Genomic DNA, 27,209 nt, shown 5'->3' with positions numbered 1-27,209 from the left:
TTTAGAAACAACTTGCATTTTAAAAACATTCAAACTGTTAGTAAGGGACATAACTCACTATGTTATTGTGAAAATAGTGTACGAAAAAGATAAACCACAGTAATCGCTAAAATATAAATGAGACATGTACATACAGGGGGAGGGGGGGGGGTCAATTATTTTTGACAGTTTGTGACAGGAGGGGGGGAGGGGGGTTGAAAATGCCGAAAAACGATGGACGTAATTTTTGAACGATCCCATATCATAAATACCTATTTCATTCGTATCATACTCACCTTGGGAACACTCATATTGAAAAAAAAAACTATAGTCGGAATTAGTTAGGACTTCAATATAAATATCTGGCAGCACTGGATATCGCCATCCCTGCATTTTCCTCAGTTTGTTTTGGTTCCTCGTTTTAGGTGGTGGTGTAGTTTTGACAAGTTTTCCGCGCAATCCATTTTCCTTCGACTCGCCGACTGCAAACATTAGTGTTTTCCACATTTCTTCCTCCCACTTGTTCTGTGGGTGGTGCTTTGACAAGCGGATTCTAATTCCCGTAGAAGTGTGCGTGCGAACCAAAGTGTCAAAAGTGGATCGGAAGACACGGACTGGAAAATTTTTCTGCATCACAAAAATACTTCCCTGCTGGAGGAACAGTGGCAGGAAAAGCTTCAGTATTAACAAGTGTCCGTTTTTGAGTGACTGGTGAATCATCGTGCATAAATAATCGAGACAGAAGGTGCATTATCACAATAATTTGGTGACGCGCATTCGAAGCACTGGAATTTGTACTTTGACCTTTCCTGGGAGCAGAGCTATTCGAGGAGGAGACCTCGGACTACATTCCATCACTGACCGCCACTGAGCCGGGAATTACTTACAGAAAAAAAATGAGCTCATCACACTGGGAGGAATTTTACGCGACCCACCTGCCCCCGAACTGCTTCGAGGACAATCGATCCCTGCTGAAGGAATTCTGCGATCGGCATTTCAAGCTGAACAGCAACATCGTCCTCATCACGGTAATTATGCTTTCCCTTTACGCTCTCCCGAACCGGATTATTATCGACATTTGGAGGTCATCAAGGTTTCACTTGACTGCGGGTTTGTTTTATTGCGCCCCCGTCCACTATCAAACTGTGGGTGGAGATCTCCGTCCCAAGGCTAAAGTTGATGGATGAGTTCTCCTGCACTTATGTAGGTATTTGGGGAGGTGATGTGGGTCAACATGGGAAGTAATGGAAAGAAGTCAGTTTATTTGCTTCGCTTTTGTTGATATTTATTTTTACTGCCCTGTTGCTGATGAGCCAATGTTGATCTAACTTGTGCTCAGGTCGATTTTATATAATTATTGAACTAATTTTTGGCTTAACCTGATGCATGGACAATGACCGACAGGCTGACATAGAATTAATTTACTATTGAGCACAATAATATGTTAATTCACATGGTCAAAGAAAAGATTATGAAATTAAATAGAAACATTTTGTTAGAGATTTTTGCGGGTTTCAGTAGTAAATAATAGATTCTGCATATATGCGGAGTCGTAGCACGGATTTTCAACGTCCTTGGCGAAACCTTTCTGGGCGCCCCTTTCTTACTAAGTAAAATAAGAGATTTACAATTCCCAATGTTTCAGTAAACGATAAGCTCTTGGAGCTCAATAAAAGAGCACTTTGCATCTTTACTGGCCTTATTACCGGACACTACCCGAGTAGATATCATTTGAAAAATATTGGGTACTAGTCGACCCGGCAGACGTTGTCCTGCATAGTAGGCGAAAATACGTGTTGTGAACTGCCGAAGCTAATTTTCCATACGAATCCTCATTTTAGTTCTTCACGGTAGACTCAACCCTACTAATGATTTTCGCATGAGGAAATATCATATACACCCGATTCTTTTTTTACACGGGGGATGCGTGCCGTGTGAAAAAAATCCGTGTAAAAATATTCCGTGTTATTTCGAGAAACCGTGTAAAAATAATCCATGTTATTTGAAGAATCCGTGCAAAAAAATTCCGTGTTATTTCGAGAAACCGTGTAAAAAAAGCCGTGCAAAAAATATCCGTGTAAAAAAAGTCATTGGCTCTTTGTTAATATGGGGGATGCGTTCCGTGTAAAAATAAATCCGTGTAAAAATAATCCGTGTTATTTCGAGGAACCGTGTAAAAAAAATCCGTGTTATTTCGAGAATCCGTGTAAAAAAAGCCGTGTAAAAAAAATCCGTGTGAAAATAATCCGTGTAAAAAAAGAATCGGGTGTAAACCCGTCGGAAACTATAACGAATGTTTCTGCTGAAGAAATGAAAAAATCCATCCAACCGTTTTCGAGTTATGCGGATACGAACACAGATGGTTGATGATGGTTTGTTTTTGAGGAATATTAACTCAGGCGGTCATTCATCCCTAAATACGAACACAGACCATTTCATTTTTATATATAAAAAGATTACGCATTGCAAGAAAAATTGGGAGTCCAGCGCTTCCAATGAATATTTTCCGGGTTTTTGATCAAAGGCAGCTAATGCTAAATTTGTGATGTTTTGTTTATATTTATATCTATGACATTTCTATATTCAAGTCAATGCAGGGGGGGAGTAAGCTTGTCATCCACGAACAAATCAAGCCTACCTAAGATGTATTATCCGGGCCTCGCCGCTTGGGAAAGGCGGGCCACCCTGGGCCACCCCGCTTGGCAAGTGTAACATTTTTCGAACTGGAATCTTGTAGGATATTGGTTAACCTACACTACTGCTGACTAACGAAAAAATGTGGGATTGTTTATTTACATTTGCTTCATACTACATGCAGAGGAGGCGCGATGCACCGCATATTACCCCCCTGAGTCAATGTGGAGAAAAACAAAGACGAAGGACTATGACCGAGATGCTCAACAATCCTTGCCTTAGCCACTGCAAGTTGTGGAACTTGCCTAGGACTTGGTTAGGTTTTAACAGAGAGCTCTTGTAATATTCGATGAAAAGCTGCTTGTATCAGCAGGGGGAGGATCTACCAGAACGGTCGTTTTCCGTTCAAAGCGCACTGGTCCAAATCATGGTGCTTGGATCGTGGGACTCTTAATAGACCCGACACGCTGGCCTCCCAGTAAAAAAGAACGGCTGCCCAGATTCAAATAGCCGCCGATATAACCAATCATTATTATAATGTTCTGAAATAATTTATAAGTTTTTCGGATTATCCACTCAAAGCTAAACACGTCTAGTTTGCTCACTGTCTACAATCGAAAGACACACTTCGATCCCTTTATTCAACTCTTTAGGCTGCGTATAACACTTATAAAAAGGTAACAGGGTTGCACTTGTTCGATGGAACACTACAGTTCTTTCCCCTGAAGATTTCAATATAATGATGTGTTACATGTAATCAGTTCACATATTTAAAATGTAAATATCCTTAATTAATTTAATTTCTGAATTGGTATAGTACCCTATCATGACATTCACTTTATTCGAATTAAGTTCGCAAAATAATACCAAATTTTCGAATTCATGGCAAAACATGAAATAATCTTAATCTAATTCTGGAAATTTACTACTTATTATCAAACTTCAAAATCGAACTTGAAAGTTTTCATTTCTCTATTATATTTCACTTCCATCGTCACACTTTTTCTTCTTCTTTCGATTGAATCCTAGGACCCAATGATGGCACACAATATGCCTCATTGCTGCTGAGAATTCTTTTGAATTGCTGCTGATCAATCATTATTTCGCTTTGATCTAGTGTGACTCCTCGTTGCAATTGGACTAAGCCGCACGGTTTTGGTACGTCTGTAAGCATCATCAATATCTGTCGGCACTGCATGGGTATCTGGAAATCCATAGAACTCTTCATCCGAATCGCTTGTTTTCCTGGATCGTTTTTCTCGCTGAATCGGCACATGAATTTTTTTCCTGTTGGTCGAAATGGAATGATGCGTAGTTGATTTCTGTGAGCCTTGATGTTGTATCTGCCAAAAGAAATTTCGAAAACATTCAATGAAACCCTTTTGACATACCGTGCTTCAATCCACTTCTCAATGGAATGTTTATCATTATTCTTATATAAAATCTTATCGCCAAGAGCCAGCTTGAAGAAAGGATCTGGACAAGGTGTATTAGTATTATTTGAGATATTTTCCTTTTTCGGAGGAATTTGAAGATAATCTTTGTATTGACGTCTGGGATGTAAAAGATCTGCTAAAATCTTAGGTTTATAAATAAATACTTTTTCAGAAGGAAATCTATCGTCAGTGGAACATGTATTTCTATAATTCACTAAAAACAGAGTTAGTCTATCCTCGACCTCAAGGGATCGCATTTCAGGGTCAAGCATAAATTTCTTTAGTACGTCTTTGACTACTCTCACCATTCTTTCAGCCTGTCCGTTGCTGCTTGGATTGTAAGGCGGACTTTTCATTACTTTTATTCCTTGACGTTCCATGAATGAACAAAAGAAAGAAGAATTGAATGGGGGTCCGCCATCGGTTACCAACACATCTGGTAATCCAAAACGTGCAAAAATAGTTGAAATTTTTTTTATCACCCTATTGGCATCTGTTCCGTATTTCATTATCTCTATTTCAAGCCATTTACTATAACTATCAACAACCAACAGGTAAGTTTTAGAATCCAAAAAGAAAAAATCAGCATGTATCCGACTGAATGGGCGCGTTGTTGGTGTCCACACAGTATTTGAAACCGATTTTGTAACCACTGCTGTTTTCATACATGGTTGACATTGCTGAACATAACTTTCTATATCATTATTCAAACCAAGCCAGAATATACATCGCCTCGCAGTTTGTTTCATTTTGACCATGCCGTTGTGGTTAGTATGAAGCAATTTTAAAACGACATTTCTTAACGATTTTGGAATAAATACTCGGTCTTGATAAAGAATACATCCCTGTACTATTTCAAGATCGTAGCGTAAAGAAAATACAGACTGCCACGCATTATCTATTCTGTTTGGCCATCCATTATTGATAAAATTAGCTACCTTAGAAAGTAATAAATCATTGTTTGTTTCTTTGGCAATTAAGGAATAATCTAAAGGAAGATCGCAAGAAAAGTTTATGCTATTAATACCAACATGGTCCAAGTATTTTGGAACTTCTTGTTTTAGCGGAAATCTGGAACAGAAGTCCGCATTACCCATTCTAGATGAAGGTCGGTAACAAATATCATACTCATAAATAGACATTTCCATAATGTATCTTTGCAGTCTAGTAACACAAACTTGATTCTTCCCATCTTTCCCAAATATTCCAAGCAGCGGTTTGTGGTCTGTATATAGTAAATTTCTGTCCAAATAGGTATTTGTGAAATTTTTTCACTGTACAAACTAGAGCTAAAGCTTCTAGATGCAGGATTGGGTAAGATTTTTGAGCGGAGTTTAACGAAAAAGAAACTAAACTTATTGGCTTCTCTTCATCATTTATTACGTGAGCCAAAACTCCTCCTAATCCATAGCTACATGCATCTGACACCACTACAATAGGTTTAGTAGGGTCATAGAATTCCAACATATCTGCATTCAGTAAAGCCATTTTACTATCTTCAAATGTTTTTTGGCATACATCATCCCATACAAATTTTACTTCTTTTCGTAATAAGGCGTACAAGCATTGCAATTTTGCTGATAAGTGGGGCACAAATTTACCATAAAAATTTATAAGTCCTAAAAATGCTTTTAACTCCGATATATCTCTAGGGACTTTAGCTTCTTTTATTGTTAACAACTTTTCCTGCGAAGGAAGAAGGCCATATTCCGTAATTAAATGCCCTAAGTATTCCAATGATTTCACAAAAAACTTACATTTTTTGTAGTTTACCTTTACATTTGCTTTTTCGAGCCTCGAGAGAACTAATTGTAAGTTTTTCTCGCATTCTTCCTTTGTTCTTCCCGCAATAAGCACATCATCAAGATAACATCTAACATGTTCCAAACCTATAAGTATCTGATCCATCACTTTTTGAAATATCGAAGCGCTGGATGAGGCTCCTTGAGGAAGTCGATTGTATGTGAAGAGCCCCTTTATCGTATTAATCACAACAAATTGCCTTGATCTTTTCGAAAGTTGTAGCTGTGTATATGCCCCTGCTAAATCGAGACAACAGAACCATTTGCATCCAGCTAGCGATGCAAAAATGTCCTGAGCTAGCGGAAGAGGATACGTATTCGGGATAATGAATTTGTTAATTGAAATACGACAATCAATAACCATCCTAATTTCCTTGTCCTTCTTAGGTACTATGACAACTGGGGATGCCCATTCACTAACCTGAATTGGTGTTATAATATTCTGTCTTTCCAAAGACTCCAAGTGCTCAATGACTTTATCCTTCAGTTTGAAGGGCACCTCGTAGGCTTTTCGAAACACCGGTCTCTCTTCTTTAAGGACAAGATCCGCCTCAAACCCTATTATAGGATGTGAAAAATCGCCATCAAACATTTTTGGAAAACGCAAACGTAAATCTTGTACAATGTTACATGGTGAATGATTGCTGATCGTCGTTCAACTTGTTAACAGCTACGGAGCTTCCAAAAATATTTCTCCATCCTGGGTAGAAAAGATCTAACCAATTCCTACCAAATAGCGGAACGAAACTGCGCATATCGTCGAGAACAATAAGATGAACTAGATGCTGTATATTGTTAACATTTACATTGACAAATATTTTGCCAAAAATGTTCAACTGCTGCCCGTTGACTAGCACTAATCTACTGGTACAATAAGCTACCTGAATATGGGCAAAATGCTTTCTATACATCTCCAAACTTATTACTGTGACTGCCGACCCACAATCAATTTCCATTTTTATTCTGTTATTTTCAATCATCACTTCTACAAGACACGGCTCATTATGTCTTCTTCCTGCCGAAATCATCATGCATGGATAATCATGTTCCTCTTCTTCCGAGTCTCTGATATTTAACCGCTTAAAATCATAAGTTTCAATTTGCTCTTCGGTTTCTTCTTCTTCTTCTTCTTTTTCTACAAAATTGACCGTACGACGATGTGTAAGCTTGAAACAATTTCGTTTCACATGACCCCTCTTTTTGCAATAATTGCAAATAACATTAGCATGCGGATTTTCTGATCTGTAACCACGGTTCTCCGGATAGTCCCTTCTCGTTCTATTGTCAAGCCTGCGACCATACATGCTACTAGCAAACCGTTTGTATTCTCTATCTGGGGATCTAATACGACTACGATACCGCATGCCATATCCATTTGTAACTCGTCTACCACTATCATTCCGCATTGCTCTATCGCCAGCTCTATTACCTAAACGATATTTGACAGAGTTTACACTCCTATGTTCATCATCCCGCTCTTTTACCTCTTTTGCTCTGAGCTTCGCCAATTCTGTGCGTACAACCAATTCCTCAACCTCTTCCAACTTCATGTTATCCTTCATTAATAAAGTATGTTTTAACTCTTCATCCCTCATCCCGAAAATAATCTTATCCTTAATAGCCTCATCTTTATGCCCACCGAAACCACACTGGCTTGCCAACAACTTGAGAGCTAAAACATAATTTTCCGCAGGTTCATCAATACCTTGCATGCGAGAATTAAATTTATGCCTATACAGCATGTTAGGTTTTGTTTTATCTAACCGCTCTTTCAATTTGTTCACCATTTGAGTATAATCGATTGATGCAATGGTAGCTCCCGGAAAAATAAGCTTCACCTCTTCAAAAATTACTAGGCCACTTAGCGTAATAAAGAGATTTTTCTTATTGCTGTCCGAAATATTATTCAAAATAAATAAAATATTCATTCGCTCCATGTAATCACTGAAACTAGATCCACGCACATAGTGATCTACCGTACCGATAAAAGAAGACATAATTAAAGTGTATGCAACAGTTTTACTATCTCTTTAATACAGTCCACCGAGGTTGATTCAGTAGTTTGCTATCACTACCGACAATCCAATGCTGCTCACTTTTCCAGCGTCGTCCTCTCCAAGTTAGCTAAGCTCTCTTCTCTCCAATCTCTGACCAAACCACGGAGTAAGAGCGGCTCTCTAGTTATCTCACCAATCGCACATCAACTTAGAGACTTTCTCATTTCCTGCTTTCAGATGGCCCTCAAATACATTCACACTACTTGTCTCTCTATTGTGCTTTAACAGAAATGCTCACTGATATTTAGCTGCAATTCTTCGTATAATTCCACCAGAACAAAATGATTTCCCGAACAATGTCACTACTGGCCGCCAAACTACAGGTATTGTTGAACTAAAGTTGGCGGTTACAAAATGGCGCAACTTCGAATACTAAAGGATCACTTTCCACGTTTTAGCTAATTCTACTTCGTTTTAATCAAAGTCACTGTTTTATTATAATTCTTTTTTTTTTCAGCTTATAAAAATTAATTAGTCCACTAACTACTGTTAACCACGTGCCAGATGCTTTTGAAACTAATAAAGCCCACTGACACCATTTAACTGATTTTTCTTTAAATCACTCACGGCCAGAATTAAACTGCACGCTACCTTATGCCGCTGTGATGTTTTAACGTTCTTTTATCACTATTTTTTTTAAAACTATCTTCTCCATTCGTCGCCACTATAATGTTCTGAAATAATTTATAAGTTTTTCGGATTATCCACTCAAAGCTAAACACGTCTAGTTTGCTCACTGTCTACAATCGAAAGACACACTTCGATCCCTTTATTCAACTCTCTAGGCTGCGTATAACACTTATAAAAAAGGTAACAGGGTTGCACTTGTTCGATGGAACACTACAATTATGAACAATTTTTTTTAAATTTAATATTTCTTTAATTAGCTGGCTTGAGCACTGAGCCACTTAATATGTAGTGGACCAGTCCTATACACTTCGGGTTAGTTGACACCGACAGGATGCTGATGATCAGTCCTTAAATGTTAGGTACTTCATAACTTGGCTTCATGACAGTTGTTTTGGTATCATGTTCAGTTCAACGCACACTATGCATGATTTGTTCTATGCGGGGATTGCCTTCTGCGCGTTATTTCCGCGAAGCTATCCAAAATTTTCTTTTTCTCCGTAATATGTTCTGAATGATATCTGTCGCTTCTGTAATATGGGACGTGAAACCTCGGAACATCTGCTCTGCAGATGTGATGCATTGTACAAATGTAAATCCAAATTTCCAAACAGTGGCTTTATGCAACCAGGATAAATTTTGACTGATAACTGGAAAGGCAGTGGGTTTTATTATTTCAATTTTGACAGAGTGTGATAAGACGCATCTGAGGTTGTTCACTTGACAAATGGTGATCCATCTGCAAGATGCGAATAGTTAACATTAATCAGAGGTATACCACAAAAGTTCAACTCAAAGGACGCGATTGTTTCTACGGCGCAATAAAAAAAAACAAATTTCGAATCGCCACCGGACATTGTCGAATCGAGAAAACCCCTGCTTTGGAGAGGATTGGATGATCTTCGGAATCGCTATAAGACCAACTCGGGTGAATAGAAATCTAACCCAACAATGCAGTCGGCGGGTCTCCAGTAGCCGGCCGAGCAAAGGCGTAGGATTGCCAATCCGGAGATGGCGAGAACGATTCTCGATCCGGTCTAGGATGTTTTCGGGTTGGAAACATTCTCGACACCCTGGGCATAGTGTATCCATTGTACTTGCCACACAAGATACATATTCATGCAATGGCGGGCATAGAAAAGCTTTCAATTAATAAATGAGGAAATACTAAGTTGAAAAGCAGCCTAAGTTTCAGTTGGAATGTAGAGCCATAGAAGAAGAAGAATGCAGTCAGCACTGAAGGGCTTTCAATAAAATTTGGAGTGAGTTAATCGTTGATCAAAATAACGGTAAGACCTATTCGGATCAAGAAAATCAAAAATCGGTTTATTCGGATCGAGATATGTCCATTTCTGGAGTAGGTCTGTCGTAGTTTGGAAGCACTAGTGGACTTGATTGGGTCAATAAGAAGAAGACCGTCGGAAAATGGTTTATGGTTTTCAAAATCACAAGGCGCGTCTCGAAAACCGTCTAAAAATGGTTTGTGGATTGCAACATCACAAGACGCGTCGGAAAAGGGTATACCCCGTTAGCAGTGTTGGTAGAATCATACTCAAATCTGAATCATCCAGGCCTCATGCATGAGCTAGCTCGCTTGCGATTCTGTAGGGAGAGTAGCGCGCTTGAGTTTCTCGGACAAAATCGCATCACTTCGCTCATTCACCGAAAAATGATTTCGCTCTTAAAAGCGTTAAAACGCAATCGAGGCGTATGTTTTGTTGATATATGCGTTTGTTAGCTATTATATTAAGCGGAAAAGTTAATTCAATGCATTAAACAATGAAGAACACGTAAAAATCATGCAATGATGCAAATCGCGAATTGAATCATGAGCGATTATCTGGGCCATGATTCTGATGGGATTTGACTCAAGCAAAATTTGAATCGCCGATGAGATTTGAGAATTTGAGATTTTATCAACACTGCTCGTTAGGCATAAAATGGCCAAGAACTCACTTTTAGGGATTAATTTTGTTTACTTGATCACATTGCTAATCCTAGTCAAATAGTCAGTGTAAAATCATAACATAACTATGATAAGGCCGATACAAATATTTAAAATCCATTTTGTCTCCCCCCTCGGATTTTTTCGCCAAAAAATAATATTTTGAGGGGGCAACAAAATAAAATTCGGATAATTTTGAGGATTTTCAAAACATTCTTTAACAAACCCGAGGATTTTTTTTTATTTATTTTTTTTCATTTAATATTTTTTTTTATTATCCCCCCCCCCTTGACCCTTCGGAGACCAGTAGGACAAAAAGTAAATTAAATATTTGTAACGGCCGAATTTGAATAATCATGATTGTCAATATTTGTACTTATTTCCTTTTGAGTCCAAGAATATTATTAAAAATCGTAAATATTATTTAAAAGGACTTTAATTACTTCGCTTTTTTTTCGACCACTGTGAGGTGCATACCAGTCTTATTGCCTCAGTTTCCTCATACGTGTTGATTTACAACAAGGTCAGCTCTATTCTGTTGGTATCACTGACTGTCGCAATTCGATCGCGAGCAAGCCGAGGATAACCACGTCGCCGGCCGGCATCGCCCGAGTCAGCATCTGCAGCCAGCAGGTGCAAGCAACGCGTCCCGAGCAGTCATATCAATTTGGAGCATGTTTACATTGGCGATCCTGCCAGTTTATTTTTTGAAGTAAGTCGAGGTAGAAAATGCAGAAATGGAAATATTTGACTAAAGTTTGATGAGTTTTGATTGTTGGTACTAAAATTTGTGGAGTGTTGTGGATTAAGCAATTCGATGTGAGTCAAAAGCGGAATGGGTAAGATGCTTGAGGAGTAGTAAACGAGTGACACAAGAATTTTTTTTTTGTTCGGTAATAAAAACCGAACTCAAAAAACATCTCTTTAAATGGTAATGAAAACCATTCGGGAGGTAAGGAAAACCTCTTCATCGGTAATGAAAACCGATGGGAAAAAGAGCATTTCGAATGGTAATGAAAACCATTTGGGAGGTAATGAAAACCTCTTCATCGGTAACGAAAACCGATGAAAAAAAAACCTTTTGAATGGTAATGAAAACCATTCGGGAGGTAATGAAAACCTCTTCATCGGTAACGAAAACCGATGAAAAAAAATCTATTTGAATGGTAATGAAAACCATTCGGGAGGTAAGGAAAACCTCTTGACTTGTAATGAAAACCTTTCAGGAGGTAATGAAAACCTCTTAATCGATATTGCAAACCGATAGAGAACAAAAAAAAAAAAATATTTCGACTGGTAATGAAAACTAATCGGGATTTAAGGAAAACCCTCGGAAACCGGCAATGAAAACCGATTGAAAATGGAAACATTTAGAACTGTATAGTGATACAAGGGGAAAACCATACATGGAAAAAAAATATGACAATGAAAACTAATCTGATGACGAAGAAGACTGATCGGTAATGAAAACCGAGGGAAAAAACATTTTAAATGGTAATAAAAAGCATTTGGGAAATATAGGAAACTTTTTGATCGGTAATACAAACCATCCGGATGGCACTGTGCTTCTGGTTCCAGCATGAAATACACGATGTTATTTTGCTGTAGGCGTAAATTTCTGATACTTTTATTATTGTCGGCGTAGCACCAAATTAGAACTCGAAAGTCGGGACTTCCAATCCGAACTTTCTTCCGAAGTTGTATCTGTCAAACTAATTGATTAGTTATCCAGCAGTTCCAGTTATCCAGTTATCCAGGAGAAAAATCCAATTTCGGTATAAAAACTTTGTTCCGGATAGACAGTGTGGTATTGAAGGATGGTTTGAGGATTGAGAATCAAACATATTTTTTGCTATGATATACGTAGTACATAACGATAAAAGTAATAAATTCAGTCAAAGCGCTATATGTACAACAGGGCTCGTAATGCTCACTCAATCTCAGGAGCACATGATGCTCCCTCACCAAAATTTTCGGGGAGAAATCGCTTTTCGGGAAAGAAAAACAGCCGTGAGAGTGATAACCATTTTTCGCTCACTTCGATTGCAGCCAAACGTTGGTTTGTTCTTTTTCTTTCATATTCGAGTTTTCTCGTGGCACCATAAGTGCAAATGGTAGTAGCTTAGGGGTCGTACACTTATTACGTAAGCATTTTTTCTGGGTTTTTCGACCCCCCCTCCCCCCATGTAAGATTTTTTTCATACAAATGAATTTTTATTTATATGGAGCGTAAGATATTGACCGACCCCCCCTCCCCCCATAAGTGCTTACGTAATATGTGTACGGCCCCTTATGTGGACCAAATAACTTAACGCTTTCATACAGATAGCGTGGTTGTGTGGCTAGAGTAAGCGCATCTCCACAGTTATTATTGTTACTATTCTGGGTTCGAATCCCGGCGCGGCCATACAATTTTGTAATTGTTCTGCGATAATTCTCGCGAAAAGTGAGTGAGAGGTAAAAGTGGTGAAACGAAAAAGGATTTTCATCTAATAGGCAAGATTTTCGTTTATCTTCCCAGGCTAATTCTGGAGAAAGATTGATGGATGAAAGATGATCCTCAACATAAACAAAGAAAAAATATCCTCCCTTGGCCCGAAAAACGCTTGCTTTGGTCTCATTGAAACGAAAAGTTGAAACCCTGATGTACAATAATTACTCCATCCTAGAAAATTAGACTCGGATGTTTTGTTCACAAACTTTATATTGTCATGGCAAGGAGTGCTTTTTTGTTCTCCGTCAAATTATTACTATGGTAGTGTAGCGCCAAGAAAAAAATAATCTCTTTAAAAAACATTTAAAAATATGGTTATGGAAACCTGAGGGACTGAAATGGTGGTTCATTTGTCTATCCACCATTCATTTAAAATATCGAAGGTATCGATACTTGCTAGTTTCCGACATAAGCTGTACAAACACAAAAAGGCTCGATAAAACGTTAGACCGAATACAATGTAATTTCGGACAAAAGTTTGTTTCACAATCCAAACGTCAACAGATTTTATTTTCTCATCTCATCTCAAGGAAGCTTGTTTTTACACGATTATTTTCTTTTTTTTCAATTTTCCACTCATTCTAAATGTTAAACGCATATTAATTATCATGTGATTTTTCTTTGATTTCTTCGAGATTTTTTGAAACATGTTGCGAAACATGTTTGGTGGTAAATTGAAGTCACACCAACAAAAATACGAGCGAAAAAAAAATTGTGTTGAAAAGAATCCTGTGCTTATTGCATAGCTGATAGTAGAAATACTAAATAAGGAAGTAGGTGGAGACGCTATCTAGTTTCCAATCGAAACGTTGCAAACACGGTTGCAATACGACTTGTTGACATTTTTAAATATCGCATTCATTGATTGAAAGATAAATAATGGGTTGCCCTTAGAAACGCGAAAAGGTCCTAAATAAGCATTTATTCATCGTAATATTTAATTAATCAATGATTTATTTTTTTATTTGAACACTGTCTTCAATTTACGAGTTGTACAGACTGATTGTAGTTGCGTGGTTGATGAAACGTTTCTGTATTCTCTCGATGCGGTCGACGTGAACGGAATGATTACGCGAGTATGCAACGAATTAGTGCACAATACAGTGATTGGAGAGCATGGACATCATCGAACTGTGCTGTGTTACGTCGTAAGAAACCCAGCATAGCGTTCGCCTTAGCGATGGTAACTGAGACATGTTCAGTGAAACGAAGCTTGCTGTCGAGAACGATTCCAAGGTCTTTGATCGATGTAGCTCTCTGAAGCGCTGTGTAACTTAGACAATACATGATCTTATGCCAGTTTGAAACAAATTCAATATCAGTTTGCAAAGCACAGCAGTCTACAAGTTATTTTAGGGCACGGTAAATTTTCAGATCGTCAGCTAAAAAAAAAGGATAGATCAGAGGATAAAAGTAGGAAGAGATGAGTAAATATCGCGGGATTTTCTTTTTAACACTTGATATTAGTGCTGTCCATAGATTGAACTGCGGATATGTTTTTTATAGAGGAGGAGGAGGATGTGAGGTGCATACCAGTCTTATTGCCTCAGTTTCCTCATACGTGTTGATTTACAACAAGGTCAGCTCTATTCTGTTGGTATCACTGACTGTCGCAATGGGCCTTTTCACGAGACGTTTAAAAACAGCTGATTTTATCGTCAATTGACAGTTCTTCTATGAAAGTGACAGCTTCGGACTTGCAGGCCTGTTCAGCGGTTGTAAACAAGTGCAGTCTCGGCAGTGTCACATGAAAAAGCCTATTCGATCGCGAGCAAGCCGAGGATAACCACGTCGCCGGCCGGCATCGCCCGAGTCAGCATCTGCAGCCAGCAGGTGCAAGCAACGCGTCCCGAGCAGTCATATCAATTTGGAGCATGTTTACAACCACAAACGTATGTTTCTTCAACGTAAGCCAGGAATGACATCATTTTCTCCGGTGATTCCTGTTTTACACTCAAAAGCTTTCATAATGTCATCGGGTGGAATGAAAGCCAAAGCTTGGATCTTTTTGAAGGTGCTGAGTACTGCTGGATCTTGGCAAAAATCATTCAACAATTTATGTTGTTGAACAAATTTGAAGAGATTTTGACTCAAGTGGAAGAAGCAACCAGAATGCTTGGCATCTGGGAAATCAGCTTGGACGGAGTTTAAAGCCTGTCCACGTTAAATTTCGGACACCCATCATCCAATGCGATTTTTTAAAATTTTCACAAATCACTGAGAAGATCAATTTACATGACAGCTCAATCTCTCCGTTTAGCTGTGATTCGTTTAGCTTGTTTTCATTCTTGTCAAAAGTGATAAAATGGCTACAAATCAATTGGACATTGTCCCAGTGTCCGAAATTTAACGTGGACAGGCTTTATCAGAGCCTTCTCGAAGTCCGTGATGGTGTATTATGGTTCTAGTTCAATTTCAATCGCATCTGAAAATTTATTAAATTGTTTCAATTCATTATCGATGAACAATCTATAGTAAAATAACGGAAACTTCAATATTATTTAGTTAGTAGTGTAAAACTTAAAGGATCTCAGCACATGGATTCAAGAATGATCTTTTTTTTTCTTTTTCCTGTTCGGGCGTTCCACTGCGACCTATTATTAGATCTATTGTAGCATTACCCGTATCCTTAGTGTTTAAGTGCATGTCGAATTACTTCATTGCTATTGATAAGCAATGCAGTATCGGTTTCGATACAGTTGTTGTTTTGTTTTCTCAAGAGCACCATGACAAGGTCCCGCTATTTAGACCCTGCACAGAGAGCAATCCCATTGAAGGAGCGCCCCTTATCAATAGGAAATCAATCCTTTCTTGAAAAAAACAGAACAGTGATACTGTTTTTGGCCATGCATCGGAGCCCTAGCCACATCCTTGTCTTGCTTCTAGAATATCACCAGTAAAACAATGAAAACCCGGGATTTAGCTCTGTCTACAAGACCATTTCAAGCAAGAGAATTTGTTCAGTAATAAAAACTTCCGTGTGTTCCTCTCACTACCATTGTTCACCAGTTCAAGAAGAGTTAGTACGTATTTAAACCCCTAACTCGGTTTTTTCAGCAGTCAGTTCAGCCTAGGACCAGGTACCGAGGTTTTTTTTAACTAACTGCTTGAAAAGTTGTTTCCGCTGCTTACAGTCTAGCCTCAAACAAGAGGAATTCGAGTCTTTCAACTGTCTGCAAGGTAACATTAATTATGTTTTATTTCTGAGACTGCTGTTGGTAGCGGGGACTAAATACGATGAATCCTTAATTACCACAACTTATTGCCCTAGCTTGAAAAATGGATTAAGCTAGGGCTCTGTTTGGTAGATCTTACTCCGCAACACACTACGTCAAAGTGATCTACCGTGTTACGGGAATTCAAGAATGATAGAATTAATGCATTTATTTTGAAATCAGGAGAGTAAAAATGAAATGTTTTCAGTGTGGTTCAGAATGGTTCTCTAAATATAGTGTTCTTTTGAAACTAGTAATGTAAAATAGTGTTTAAGATATTTTTATTAAGAACAGTTTATGGTGTTAAGAATGGGTAATTTGATATTTTCCATTAACTTTTAGTTAAAAATTCTTTTTTTTTGCGTAATAATATGTTACATTTTGAAGAATTAATTTGTTACGAGTTTGTATCAGAACATACCTGTTGCTTCAATGATTTCTTCCCGTACTTTCCGATATAACGATTCGGTCTTGGAAGTCATCAAAATAAAAACTAGCGGAACGGTTTGCTGGTGTATTGGCACGATACTCCCATGAACAGTGACGAATTGCCGAAAAAAACATGGTAATGTAGCAAACGTACCGTCCTTTACCCAGTATTTAGCCTCTCCTAGGCGTCGCAGGTTCTCATTCGTCCCGAAAATGAGAGCTCTTTCATTGCTATCCACCACATCAGCAATCAGTAACCGGTCGCCACTATCATCTTTTTGAAATTCTTCCGGAATCACAAAACCATCCAATGATGTCGAATCCGACGCTGGCTTCAGTTTGGAACGAACTCGTTCAATAATCTTCCTGCGCGTCGCACTTGAGATTTGGACTTGAACATCCGCCAAATACTCTCCCAATGTTCCTTGAATCAATTTTGATGCTCCACATGTATCGTTTTCCGCCCTCCTTTTCAAATGGGCACGAAAGTGACCGATTTGACTGCTAGCTGGATACGGGGGATGGTTATGTTCGGTGAGGCCCAAAACCTTATGTTGCCCGTTCACCATTGTGGTCCTTGCTCTGGCTGGGCAATCTTTATGCTCATTAGCATTATAGCAGCGCTCGGAGTGCGTGTTTTATTTTGTTTCGGACTGCAGAAGGGTCGCGCGATCTGCCGAAATATTCCGTGTATAGTAGAAAATCGAAAATTTGTTTTAAATAAAATGAAATATCTGCAGTTATCAGACGTCGCAACTCATTTTTGATTAGTGCGCATGATAGTACATCCATGCGTGCATGATGCGCACTACTAATGAAATATTTCAAATTGTCGCGACTCGCGTCGCAGCGCGAGTGCTCAATCGCGCGGTCCGGTTTGGTGGCGGCCCGACAATATTGTGTTCTGCATTGCGTGGCTGGTAAAAAAATATCAGGGGTCGTACACATATTACGTAAGCAATTTTTCTGGGCTTTTTTTGACCCCCCTCCCCCCATGTAAGATTTTTTTCATACAATTGATTTTTGCCTTTCTCGTATACTAAGTATACGGTAAAGGCTATATGATCGCTCCAAAAACAAACTTTTTATAGAAGGCCCGGAGACCCATAGTGTTATATACCGATCGACTCAGCTCGACGAATTGAGGTGATGTCTGTGTGTATGTGTGTGTGTGTATGTGTGTTCGTCTGTGCGCACCCACCCAAAAAAAATGTCACTCATTTTTCAGGTACTTATCCTTAACCGATTTATTCGCAACAAGTTGCATTCGACGCAGGACACTTTGCCATTATTTCCTATTGAAAATTGGTCAGATCGGACTATGGGCTCGGAAGCTATGGCCAAAATATCACTTTTATTACAGAAAAAAATGTCACTCATTTTTCATGCACTTATCCTTAACCGATTTACTCGCAACAAGTTGCATTCGACGCAGGATACTCTGCCATTGTTTCCTATTGAAAATGGGTCAGATCGGACTATAGGCTCGGAAGTTATGGCCAAAATACCACTTTTTTATAAAAAAATTGAGTAAAAAAATGTCACTCATTTTTCAGGCACATATCCTTAGTCGATTTACTCGCAACAAATTGTATTCGACGCAAGATACTCTACCATTGTTTCCTATTGAAAATTGGGCAGATCGGACTATGGGCTCAAGAGTAATGGCCAAAATACTATTTTTATAATGCACGAGTAAGGCACCATTACCGCTAGGTGGATTAATCAGGGTTTTTATTTATGTGGTGCGTAAGAAAACGGCAGACCCCCATAAGTGCTTACGTAATATGTGTACGGTCCCTCAGTTCAGTGCATGTTTTTTCTTGTTTCGGACAGCAGAACGATCGCGCGATCTCCGAAATATTGTGTTCTGCATTGTTCAGCCGGTAATAAAGAATAAAGATAATCAGTTCAGTGCGTGTTTTTTTGGAGTAGCTATCGAGCAAGCGTTGTGTAGTGCGTGTTTTTAGTCGTCGCGAATCAGTCTTCGGGAAAATACGTAAGCACGCGCTGCTTTTCCTTTTTTGTATCATCATGAATGAGGCGTCGTTCAAATGAAATAATTAGTCGCTTACCAAGGAGATTTCAAATATATTTCCTTCCCAACTAACATACTATTCCTTTCCAGTGCGCTCATGGAGATGCAGAGGATTCCTCGGTCTCTTGTAGCAATGAGTGTCGAACTAAATTTCCTCCCATTATCCTAATTGACTGTGAGGACGTGGCCGGCATCGTTATTGGTCTTGAATTAAAGAAACTCCGAAGCATGTACGGTGAGAATAGCTTTCTAGTCCCGAGAAAACTATTCAATTGGTGAGCTGTGCATTATTTGTTGTTTCTCAACCAATCACGACTAGCAAATATGATGGGTACAGTCAATCAAGCTAAGCTAAGCTTTTAGCATTATGGCAGCGCTCGTGGCATTCCCAATAATAGGTATTGTTCCTGATCTGCATGAGAGACAAATATAGCCAACAATAATTGCATGCAGGATCTACTAAAAGCGGGCAGCAGGGACTATGTCCAAGGGCTTGACGATCCCTCCTCAGGCCATCTGCGAGTTGTGGCGCCTGCCTAGGATGTGGTGGGGTTTGACAGTGGGCCCTGTTAAACCTCTATAAAAAGCTGCATGCATCCGCAAGTAGGCCCCACCAAAGCGACCGTGTGCCGCTCAAAGCGCACAAGCTCAAGTCCTGGTGTTAGGTGGGACGCTAAACAGCCCGGACACGACGGCCCTCCGACGAGACAGGAGATTTGCGCAGGCCCAATAAGCCGCCTGGAAAACCAATAATTACGAACAATATAAGAGATAATGCGACTCGATATAATCGGCAAAGACCTAGGCGACGAATAAAGGATCACGATTGGAAGCTTGGAACATGGAACTGAAAGTCGCTAGGTTTTGCAGGTTGCGACAGGATGATCTACGATGAATTACATCCCCGCAACTTCGACGTCGTGGCGCTGCAGGAGATTTGATGGACAGGACAGAAAGTGTGGAAAAGCGGGCATCGATCGGCTACCTTCTACCAAAGCTGTGGCACCACCAACGAGCTGGGAACCGGCTTCATAGTGCTGGGTAAGATGCGCCAACGCGTGATTGGGTGGCAGCCAATCAACGCAAGGATGTGCAAGCTGAGGATTAAAGGCCGTTTCTTCAACTATAGCATCATCAACGTGCACTGCCCACACGAAGGGAGACCCGACGACGAGAAAGAAGCGTTCTACGCACAGCTGGAGCAGACATACGATGGATGCCCACTGCGGGACGTTAAAATCGTCATCGGTGACATGAATGCACAGGTAGGAAGGGAGGAAATGTATAGACCGGTCATCGGGCCGGATAGTCTGCACACCGTATCGAATGACAACGGCCAACGATGCATAAACTTCGCAGCCTCTCGCGGAATGGTAGTCCGAAGCACCTTCTTTCTCCGCAAAAATATCTACGAGGCCACATGGAGATCACCTAACCAAGAAACGGAAAACCAAATCGACCACATTCTAATCGACGGTAAATTCTTCTCCGACATAACGAACGTCCGCACTTACCGCAGTGCGAATATTGAATCCGACCACTACCTCGTTGCAGTATGCCTGCGCTCAAAACTCTCGACGGTGTACAACACGACGGACGCCGTGGCTCAACATTGGGCGGCTACAAGAGGGTAGACTAGCCCAAGAATACGCGCAGCAGCTGGAAGTGGCACTTCCAGCGGAAGAGCAGCTAGTGGAAGAGAAGAATGCAGCATGAGCGAGATTGCTGCAACACCGCACGAGGGCGAACGAGACACGATATAAACAGGCGCGGAACAGACAAAACTCGATTTTCCGGAGGAAAAAGCGCCAGCAGGCATATCGAGAACGTGAAGAGACGGAGCAACTGTACCGCGCTAATAACACACGAAAGTTCTATGAGAAGTTAGGGCGTAAGGGCCACGTGCCACAGCCTGATATGTGTAAGGACATAAACGGGAACCTTCTTACGAACGAGCGTGAGGTGATCCAAAGGTGGCGGCAGCACTACGAAGAACACCTGAATGGCGATGTGGCAGACGAAGATGGCGGTATGGTGATGGACCTGGAAGAACGCGCGCAGGACATAATTTTACCGGCTCCGGATCTCCAAGAAAACCAGGCTGAAGAACAACAAAGCCCCTGAGGTTGACCAACTACCAGGAGAGCTATTTAAACACGGTGGTGAGGCACTGGCTAGAGCGCTGCACTGAGTCATTACCAAGATTTGGGAGGAGGAAGTTTTGCCGCAGGAGTGGATGGAAGGTGTCGTGTGTCCCATCTACAAAAAGGGCGATAAGCTGGATTGTAGCAACTACCGCGCAATCACATTGCTGAGCGGCGCCTACAAGGTACTCTCCCAAATTTTATGCCATCGACTAGCACCAACTGCAAGGATGTTCGTGGGGCAGTACCAGGCGGGTTTTATGGGCGAACGCTCCACCACGGACCAGGTGTTCGCCATTCGCCAAGTACTGCAGAAATTCCGCGAATACAACGTGCCCACACATCATCTATTCATCGACTTCAAAGCCGCATATGATACAATCGATCGGGACCAGCTATGGCAGCTAATGCACGAACACGGATTTCCGGATAAACTGACTCGGTTGATCAAAGCGATGATGGATCGGGTGATGTGCGTAGTTCGAGTTTCAGGGGTATTCTCGAGTCCCTTCGAAACCCACAGAGGGTTACGGCAAGGTGATGGTCTTTCGTGTGTGCTATTCAACATCGATTTGAAGGGGTAATACGAAGAGCAGGGATTGACACGAATGGTACGATTTTCACGAAGTCCGTCCAGTTATTTGGTTTCTCCGACCACATTTATATCATGGCACGTATCTTTGAGAGGATGGAGGAAGCCTACATCAGACTGAAAAGCAAAGCTAAACGGATTGGACTAGTCATCAACACGTCGAAGACGAAGTACATGATAGGAATAGGTTCAAGAGAAGACAATGTGAGTCACCCACCGCAAGTTTGCATCGGTGGTGACGAAATCGAGGTGGTAGAAGAATTTGTGTACTTGGGCTCACTGGTGACTGCCGAAAATGACACCAGCAGAGAAATTCGGAGACGCATAGGGGCTGGAAATCGTACGTACTTTGGACTCCGCAAGACGCTCCGATCGAATAGAGTTCGCCGCCGTACCAAACTGACAATCTACAAAACGCTCATTAGACCGGTAGTCCTCTACGGACACGAGACCTGGACGATTCGTACCATCTATGGTGGGGTGCCGATGGCGGACGGTACGTGAAGGAGGCGAATGAACCACGAGTTCCATTAGCTGTTGGAAGAACCATCCATCGTTCACACCGCGAAAATCGGAAGACTGCGGTGGGCCGGGCACGTAGCCAGAATGTCCGTGCACAGCGAGCAAGGTGGATCGATCAGGTGGAGGACGATTTGCGGACCCTCCGCAGACTGCGAGGTTGGCGATGTGCAGCCATGGACCGAACTGAATGGAGAAGACTTCTATGTATAGCACAGGTCACTCCGGCGTTAGTTTAGTAATAAATAAATAAATCTTTAAAATGCTCGTGCAGCTTCTTAAATTTCACAGTAAAACTTTGTCGATCCTTGTTCAAACTTTTTGTTAAACCATATGTCAAATTCAAATTTTATTACTGTTGATGATGATAATGATAATGAGCAAGGCACCTGTCGATAGCACTGACCATATCACACAAACGATTTGATCATGATTATACTATTGTTTATATTTAATCAAACTCCTGTATGAGTGGCCAAACATAGGTGGGGTGGTTCCATAAGCAGAAACACTTATGTAAATCCACGGGATGAAAATTAAAATTTTATTACTGTTAGCATTAGCATTAGCATTGAGCAATTCGCACAAATTCATATGTAGTAAAAGCCAAGACTATTGTATGAGAGTAGCATCACTTTCATCCGTTACCATAGATATTGATTTGGGACTAATCACTATCTCTTAGATGAAAGCAATACACCCTCCAATAGTCGAGATCTGTCCTGTCCACGTCCTTGCGAATGCTGAAGAAGAGGAAGGATGGTTAGTTGGACACCTACTTAAGAAAGATGCAGAGAACTCTACGACCTCTCATAGGTGCCACGGGAGGTTTTGGGATTGTGTAGAAGGTTATAATATTAGGTAGAACGTGAAACACAGAAAGAACTAAGATAGAAATACAAAGTAGGAAAGGGACGAGCCTGGAATTGAACCCACGACCTCCTACTTATAAGGCAGAAGCGGTAGCCACTACACCACCGAGCTCGTCAAATTTAATTACTGTTCACCAAATATTCAACGGCTTCGCTTTTTTTACATATATGAGCTCGAACAACTCCTATCGCTGATTTCTTGAGATGAGTTGAACTCATGTGGTTAAATTGTGAAGAATGATATATTTTAGTTTGAAAAGCACATGCCGCGTCTGGAGAAAAGTCGAAAAATGGTTTGTAGTTTTCAAAATCACAACACGCTTCTCGAAAACCGTCGGAAAATGTTCAAGGATGGCGAAATCACAAGGCGCGTCTCGAAAACCGTTGGAAAATGGTTTTGTGGTTTGCAAAATCACAAGGCGTGTCTCGAAGACTGTCGGAAAATGGTCTCTGGTTTGCAAAACCACAAAGCGCGTCTCGAAAAGCGTTGGAAAATGGTTTGTGGTTTGCAACATCACGAGCCGCGTCTCGAAGACCGTCGGAAAATAATTTCTGGTTTGTAAAACCACAACGCGCCTTGAAGACCGTCAGAAAGTGGTTTGTGGTTTGTAAAACCATAAGGCGTGTTTCGAAGACCGGAAAATAGTTTGTGGTTTGCAAAATCACAAGGCGCGGCTCGAAGACTGTCGGAAAATGGTTTCTGGTTTGCAAAACCACAAAGCGCGTCTCGCAAACCGTTGGAAAATCAACATCACGAGGCGCATCTCGAAGACTGTCGAAAAATGGTTTCTAGTAGGGTGGTGTAACCGGTAATACCGGTAGTACCGACCAATTTTGGGTACCGAAAATACCGGTATTAGAGGCGGAAAATACCGGTATTTTCGGAATTTCAAATGTCGAATAGTTTTCACCAACATACATGGGTTGAGCTATCTGTAATATTTGTGCCATATACCGTGATGTACCCTAATTTCGCGCACTTAAGATCTGACAAAGTTAAAACGTTCATTGAAAAGCATGTAGTGGCCATTTAGGAACATTTGCTACTGCATCACGTATTAGAAGGATTCTAGGTTCTCAAAAAAAAATGTGTCTTGCAAATTTTGCTGCTATTTAAAGAAAATTGCGGTATGAATCTGAGACCGTTGTATGCTCCTTATTTCGCGCATGAAAATAGAATAGTTCGTAATTTCGCGCAAAAGTGGTCCTAACTTCGCTCATGTTTGGAATTGAATATCGTTATTGGTTTGATGAAATATAATCAAGTGACCAATAGAAGCATGCATCCATTGTTCAAAATATGCAGATAACGGTATCAGACAGCCGTCTGTGACCCATTCTTTAGTCGAAATGGTATGCCTCTATATTTTGACCCTAAAGCTTTGCTTAGATTTAACTTCATGAATTTTAGTTGACACAAGTCATAATTCCTAATATATCGTTTTCTTTTGAAATATAAACCATATTTTAGGAAAAAAAAGGCATTGTATGAGCAATGTTTACCTGGTGTATTATAAAACGTTTTAATTTTCGAGACATCATGTATGAAAGTCTTAAATTCCGCTATCTCTTACATAGGACATCTCCAAATATGTGTTTTATATAAGACAACTTCAATATTATATACATTATTGGAAAAGCTGCTGTAGTTTTATCCTTGGCTTGAGTTTAGCATCATTTTACACATCGGATTTGAGCTATTGCAGCAATTTCCAGACAATAATCTATAAGATTTTCCAAGTCAACATTAGTCGATGTCGGTGGTTATCCGCCTAAAAATTAGATAAATAGCGTATGGGAATGAACTCTTCGGGTTCTATTCAGTGTACAACTGTTCTGTGCATTATATTGCTTTTGTTTCATTAGAATGTTGCAAATGAAATCACGGAACAACAATAAACAAAATTAGGCACCGTAATTAGTCTCATATGCCTAATTTCGCGCACAAAGCAAAAGTCTAAATAAACACAAAATAGGTACATAAAATTTCACAATTTTCAATAGTAATGACGTATAAGCATATCCAACAGAGCATAATGGATACAAATATTTCCAAAAAGTAGCCAGTTTTGCACAGTAAAAACATTTGTTTACTTGGGTCATGTTCTTCGTCTCTTTTATTAATCAGAAACGATTTTCGCATTTTCTTCAAGACATCCAGAGCTACTTTGATTAAGCAAGCGGACGTGATTCCTGATGCGATCGTTGAAACTGAGACAACGACCATACCTGACGATCGGTACGAAGTAGATGGATTATTTTTTTGGTTTATCGGGTAAAGAACAATTTGTGGAGAGACTGTAGCAGAGCAAAACACTTGGAATTCTCGTACTATGAATCTGAAGGAATTAAGGGCATGTACTTGACACTGATTTTCGACGGTCTTGAAACCATTCGTCCAACTCGGATGAACCAGAGAAAGCATACTCAGTAGTTGGCAGCATCGCCAACAAAATCCAATGTGGATTGGGGAATGAGTCTCTCAGTATGTTATGCCTACTTAAGTTTCGCTTTGCACAGCTCAACAAGCAATGATGTTAAAATTTGAAGTTTGCCAACAAATATGATTTTCATCCAATAGTCCAAATCAGAAGTTTCTCTTTTGATACCTAAAATGTTCACAAAAACCGGTATTCTACCGGTATAACCGGTATTGACTCCACCAAATACCGAATACCGGTATTATTCAAAATTGGCCAATAACGACCACCCTAGTTTCTAGTTTGCAACAAGGCGCGTCTCGAAAACCGTTGGAAAGTGGTTGCTCAATCTCAAAATGCTCAATCTCGGCATGGTACTATTGACTTTCACGTGCATTCTCTTTAGTCAATTGAAGTCGTTTTATTGATTATAAGCTCTATTCGGAATACTTAATTGTTTTTTTTTTTCGTTTCCTCTGGGCTCCTATGCCGCCGCTCCGCACTAAAATAGTTAATGCAATAAACATAAAATTACCGAATTGAACTCTTACCTCATTTGTTAACCAAATGTTCTATTTTTCCCTCCTATTCTTATACAGTCTGGTGGCACCACAGTCCCACTAGAACATAACACGGTACGATTCGTTGATAACTTTAGCGCAGGCAACCGAGGCTCGGCCTCTGCAGAATATTTCCTAGACCAGGGCTATGCCGTCATCTTCATGTACCGCACAAAATCACTGGAACCATTCTCGCGGCATTTTACCGGGCAACAGCTGCTGGACATGTTGGAGCTGCACGAGGAAGGCATGAGCACCACAATAACAGGTAACACAATTACGTTTAAAAAGTACAACCGTTTGGTTACAAAATTTTTAAAATTTTAGTCAAGCCCGATTCGGTAGACGTTTTGGCGCCCATCCTGGACAAATACAAAAACGCCCAGGAAACGAACCGGATGCTGTACATTACCTTCACCAGTGTGGTGGACTACATGTGGCTGCTGAGGGCTGCCTGCGAATGTCTCGCCGCCTTCGAACGGAGCGCTCTTCTATACCTAGCCGCCGCCGTGTCCGACTTTTACGTCCCCCAAGACGAGATGCCAACGCACAAGATCCAGTCCGGTCACGGTGCCCCGACCATTTCGTTGCAGTTGGTGCCCAAAATGCTTGCCCCGTTGGTCAGTCTGTGGGTTCCATTGGCATACGTGGTCTCCTTCAAGTTGGAAACGGACGAGAACCTGCTGATTGCCAAGTCCCGCGACAGTCTGAACAAATACAAGCACAAGCTGGTCATCGCCAATATCCTGCAGACGCGCAAGAATCGCGTGGTCTTTGTCACGCAGAACAAAACCTACGACGTGCTACTCTCGAAGGAACAAGCCCACAAGGGCCAGGAGATCGAGGAGCAGATCGTATCGGACGTGGTCGACCGGCATCAGGAGTTCGTGCGGGAGGGCGAGCTGCAGCAACAGCAGCAATGACCTCTTCGCTCGCCGAGGGCACTTACGGGTGGTGGAGGCGGTGGGTTCGGCGGGGGCGGCGGGACACAACAACAGCTCCAGTCGCACCAACCGCAGGTTGACTGCCGGGTGACGATGCCGCACTTTTGCAAGATACTGAACCCGGGGAGAAAGTACTGAGTAGGATGGACGGGATGCTAGTTTTGTTTTGTTTCGCCGTACGATCAGTTGACCGAAACTGTTGATTGGACAGCAAAAGTGTGTTTGGATTGTTTCGTTCCTGATGCGGGGGAGGAGCAGTGGACGCAGAAACAATAGTTAACGTATATGTTATATTCGTCTGATATCTATCGTGGAACAAAGGTTTGACGTGTAATCGAACCAGACGGTGTTTGGTGGTGTTTGTGGTACGTACATTAGTTGATACGTTTAGTGACACACTGAAATATTAGCAAGTAAAAAGGTAATAAAAGTGGAACAAAATTTAGTAAGAACTGCACGCTGTATAATTGATTCGATACCTACTAATGGTATAAAAAGTGAA

General features: G+C 40.7%; 1 protein-coding gene across 1 annotated transcript; it reads left to right on the top strand.

The window, feature by feature from the left end:
- The first annotated feature begins 372 nt into the window (after window positions 1–372).
- On the top strand, window positions 373–27,209 carry LOC134222661 (phosphopantothenate--cysteine ligase). Its single transcript, XM_062701823.1, has 3 exons — window positions 373–1,007; window positions 25,803–26,031; window positions 26,091–27,209. Exons 1-3 carry the CDS (start codon window positions 876–878, stop codon window positions 26,684–26,686), a joined length of 957 nt encoding a protein of 318 aa, XP_062557807.1. The 5' UTR covers window positions 373–875; the 3' UTR covers window positions 26,687–27,209.

This window comes from Armigeres subalbatus, chromosome 1 (genome assembly GCF_024139115.2).
Source record: "Armigeres subalbatus isolate Guangzhou_Male chromosome 1, GZ_Asu_2, whole genome shotgun sequence".
NCBI classification, from domain to species: Eukaryota; Metazoa; Arthropoda; class Insecta; order Diptera; family Culicidae; genus Armigeres; species Armigeres subalbatus.
Note: the sequence above shows the minus strand (reverse complement) of the source record. Positions and strands in the feature narration are given on the sequence as shown.